Source organism: Entelurus aequoreus, linkage group LG25 (assembly GCF_033978785.1).
Source record: "Entelurus aequoreus isolate RoL-2023_Sb linkage group LG25, RoL_Eaeq_v1.1, whole genome shotgun sequence".
Taxonomy (NCBI): Eukaryota; Metazoa; Chordata; class Actinopteri; order Syngnathiformes; family Syngnathidae; genus Entelurus; species Entelurus aequoreus.
Window position 1 is genome coordinate 4819991 of NC_084755.1, and position 4377 is coordinate 4824367.

At 46.6% G+C, this 4377-nt stretch overlaps 1 protein-coding gene across 1 annotated transcript in view; it reads right to left on the bottom strand.

Annotated features, from left to right (window-relative positions):
* Positions 1–1335, bottom strand: part of si:ch211-139g16.8 (uncharacterized) — a 12551-nt gene extending 11216 nt beyond the window's left edge. Inside the window, exons 1-2 of the mRNA XM_062036986.1 lie at positions 1237–1335; positions 844–1173 (exon numbers count right to left, since the gene is read on the bottom strand). Of these exons, the coding sequence (XP_061892970.1) occupies positions 844–1173; positions 1237–1288 (382 nt within the window). The 5' untranslated portion in view covers positions 1289–1335. The remainder of the gene's footprint in view (positions 1–843; positions 1174–1236) is intronic.
* Positions 1336–4377: the final 3042 nt, after the last annotated feature.

Genomic DNA, 4377 nt, shown 5'->3' on the forward strand with positions numbered 1-4377 from the left:
CTTTTCTATTTGCAGCCTTCTGAGGTAAATATCAACATTAACTTGGTGGGCGGGGGCGGGGTTTGGTGGTAGCGGGGGGTGTATATTGTAGCGTCCCGGAAGAGTTAGGGCTGCAAGGGGTTCTGGGTATTTGTTCTGTTGTGTTTATGTTGTGTTACGGTGCGGATGTTCTCCCGAAATGGGTTTGTCATTCTTGTTTGGTGTGGGTTCACAGTGTGGCGCATATTTGTAACGGTGTTAAACTTGTTTATACGCCACCCTCAGTGTGACCTGTATGGCTGTTGATCAAGTATGCCTTGCATTCACTTGTGTGTGTGTGTGTAAAAGCCGCATATAGTATGTGACTGGGCCGGCACGCTGTTTGTATAGAGGAAAAGCGAACGTGACGACAGGTTGTAGAGGACGCTAAAGGCAGTGCCTTTAAGGCACGCCCCCAATTGTGGAAGTCGGGAGAAATTCGGGAGAATGGTTGCTCCGGGAGATTTTCGGGAGGGCCACTGAAATCCGGGAGTCTCCCGGGAAAATCGGGAGGGTTGGCAAATATGAGTATTAGCGGCGGGCCAGCTCTAATGTTAATTTGATATTGCCTCAAGGGCCAAATGAAATTACACGGCGGGCCAGATTTGGCCCGTGGGCCAGAGTTTGACACCCATGCTCTAGAGTCATTAGGTCAAGCTAGTTTTTACAGCTTTTTTATTTAAATTTAAATGTTGAATTATTTCAGTTGGGAATGAAGATGTACCTATTATTAATTTGACTCTTACTAGTGGATATGACATGGTTCTACTTGTCCGGTGTCCATTTTGACTTGATATGGTTACGATGATAACTGAATAGGTTTACCCTTAACAACGAGAATGGTTCCCAGGCCAACATGCTGAGTCCTGGGTTTGGGTTCTCCGTGGGACACGGTGCTGCCGCAGTAGTAAATCCCGCTGTCGTTGGCGTGGAGGGACATTATTTGTAAAGTTGCTCCTTGGAGGCTGTACTTGTGAGGCTGTTTGTCCGGGTGGAGAGGAAAATGACTATCGCGTTGGAAAGCGAACCACTGGTGATGCAGGCCCGTGGTGGAGCAGTTGGGGTGGACCCTGCACCAGATCTCGGCGTCTTGTCCCGTCCCCCGTGAAATCACATCGCTGGCTTGTGATAGGCAGCTTTGGAGCTGGGCCGCACCTAAAGGAACAGACGGGCAAGGTCAAGTACTGAAGACTGAGTCCGCAGAGGAAAACCGCTTACCTTGTGGTGGCTGGCAGGTGAGGATGAGAGAAAGCCAAAACAAAGACACCATGTCTGCAGACTAACACTCAATGTTCTCATGAGTCTGTGCACGAGACCATGGAAATGGGTAAATTCCACTTACTCAACATTTACTTCCTTCTGCTTTTTTCATCAGGCCTGCATAGCTTTGCAACATGGCTAACTCCATGTTGGTCAGTCAAACTCAGTGAACTTGAATTGAGCAGAGTCACCTAACCAATTGATCCGTGGTAACATAAATCATGATCATAGATTATTAAAAGTTCATTTTAATCTACTTTCCATAAAGTAGTCATCATATTCTCTTTATGTCTTATTAGGCTCCAGTATTGCTTGTTAGAGCTTTTATCCAATCAGATTTCAGCTAGCTTGTTGCCTGCGCTGCATAATTTCTGCCGGATAGACAGTTGATAGACAGCTGATAGACCATTGATAGACAGCTGCTAGACAGTTGATAGACCATTGATAGACAGCTGATAGACCATTGATAGACAGTTGATAAACCGTTGATAGACCGTTGATAGTTGATAGACAGCTGATAGACAGTTGATGGACCATTGATAGACAGCTGATAGACCATTGATAGACAGTTGATAAACCGTTGATAGACTGTTGATAGACAGTTGATAGACAGCTGATAGACAGTTGATAGACAGTTCATAGACCATTGATAGACAGTTGATAGACCGTTGATAGTTGATAGACAGCTGATAGATAGTTGATAGACAGCTGATAGACAGCTGATAGACAGCTGATAGACAGTTGATAGTTGATAGACAGCTGATAGAAAGTTGATTGTTGATAGACAGCTGATAGACAGTTGATAGTTGATAGACAGCTGATAGACAGTTGATAGTGTTGATAGACAGTTGATAGTTGATAGACAGCTGATAGACAGTTGATAGTTGATAGACAGCTGATAGACAGTTGATTGTTGATAGACAGCTGATAGACAGCTGATAGACAGTTGATAGACAGTTCATAGACCATTGATAGACCGTTGATAGTTGATAGACAGCTGATAGATAGTTGATAGACAGCTGATAGACAGCTGATAGACAGCTGATAGACAGTTGATAGTTGATAGACAGTTGATTGTTGATAGACAGCTGATAGACAGTTGATAGTTGATAGACAGCTGATAGACAGTTGATAGTTGATAGACAGCTGATAGACAGTTGATAGTTGATAGACAGCTGATAGACAGTTGATTGTTGATAGACAGCTGATAGTTGATAGACAGTTGATAGACAGCTAATAGACAGTTGATAGTTGATAGACAGCTGATAAACAGTTGATTGTTGATGGACAGCTGATAGACAGTTGATAGTTGATAGACAGCTGATAGACAGTTGATAGACAGTTGATTGTTGATAGACAGCTGATAGACAGTTGATAGTTGATAGACAGCTGATAGTTGATAGACAGCTGATAGACAGTTGATAGTTGATAGACAGCTGATAGACAGTTGATAGTTGATAGACAGCTGATAGACAGTTGATAGTTGATAGACAGCTGATAGACAGTTGATTGTTGATAGACAGCTGATAGACAGTTGATAGTTGATAGACAGCTGATAGACAGCTGATAGACAGTTGATAGTTGATAGACAGCTGATAGTTGATAGACAGCTGATAGACAGTTGATTGTTGATAGACAGCTGATAGACAGTTGATAGTTGATAGACAGCTGATAGTTGATAGACAGCTGATAGTTGATAGACAGCTGATAGACAGTTGCGAGAAGCACTTTTCAATACATATTTAAATGTATTTATTGTATATATTTTATTTCTACCTCATTTTATTCACATTTATCTATGCAGCGTTTTCATATTGGATGTAATGACAACAAAAGCTTTGTAAATAAATATTGTGTAATGTTTATAACATTTTAAATGATTTTAATATTCATAGTCAAAGGTAACTTAAATTTTCTGTAGTCCACTCAGACTAACTCTCTCCCCCCTATAGTCCCTGGCTATGGTCCCTTCCTCCACCCGTATAGTCCCTGGCTATGGTCCCTTGTCCCCCTCCCCGTATAGTCCCTGGCTATGGTCCTTTCCTCCCCCCGTATAGTCCCTGGCTATGGTCCCTTGTCCCCCTCCCCCTCCCCGTATAGTCCCTGGCTATGGTCCCTTGTTCCCCCTGTATAAGTCCCTGGCTATGGTCCCTTGTCCCCCTCCCCATATAGTCCCTGGCTATGCATGGTCCCTTCCTCCCCCCGTATAGTCCCTGGCTATGGTCCCTTGTCCCCCTCCCCGTATAGTCCCTGGTTATGGTCCCTCCCCCCCTCGTGTAGTCTTTGGCTATGGTCCCTTGTCCCCCCTCGTGTAGTCCCTGGTTATGATCCCTGCACTCCACCCCCCCTCGTGTAGTCCCTGGCTATAGTCCCTTGTCTCCCCCGTGTAGTTTGTGGTTATGGTACCTTCCTCCCTCCCCGTATAGTCCCTGGCTATGGTCCCTGGTCCCCCCTGTATAGTCCCTGGTTATGGTCCCTTGTCCTCCCTGTGTAGTCCCTGGCTATGGTCCCTTCTCCACCCCCCAACCCCGTGTAGTTCCTGGTTATGGTCCCTGGCTATTGTCCCTTCTTCCCCCTCCTCCCCGTGTAGTTCCTGGTTATGCCCCCACCCCACACACACACACACACACACTTGTAGTCCCTGGGTATTGTCCCTTCTTCCCCCTACCCCCTTGTAGTCCCTGGCTATTGTCCCTTCTCCCCCGCCCCCCTTGTAGTCCCTGGCTATTGTCCCTTCTTCCCCCGCGCCCCTTGTAGTCCCTGGCTATTGTCCCTTCTTCCCTTCCACCGCCCCCCTTGTAGTCCCTGGCTATTGTCCCTTCTTCCCTTCCACCGCCCCCCTTGTAGTCCCTGGCTATTGTCCCTTCTTCCCTTCCACCGCCCCCCTTGTAGTCCCTGGCTATTGTCCCTTCTTCCCCTCCCCCCTCCCCTCAGTGTAGTCCCTGGCTATGGTCTTCTCACCCCCATCGCACCCCCTTGTAGTCCCTGGCTATTGTCCCTTGTCTCCCCCCCGTGGCCAGCCACGCACATAGACTTTGGAGGCGGGGCAGATCCCGCTGCCAGTCAAACGTCTGACCAATCACAGTCGCGGTCTGTGTT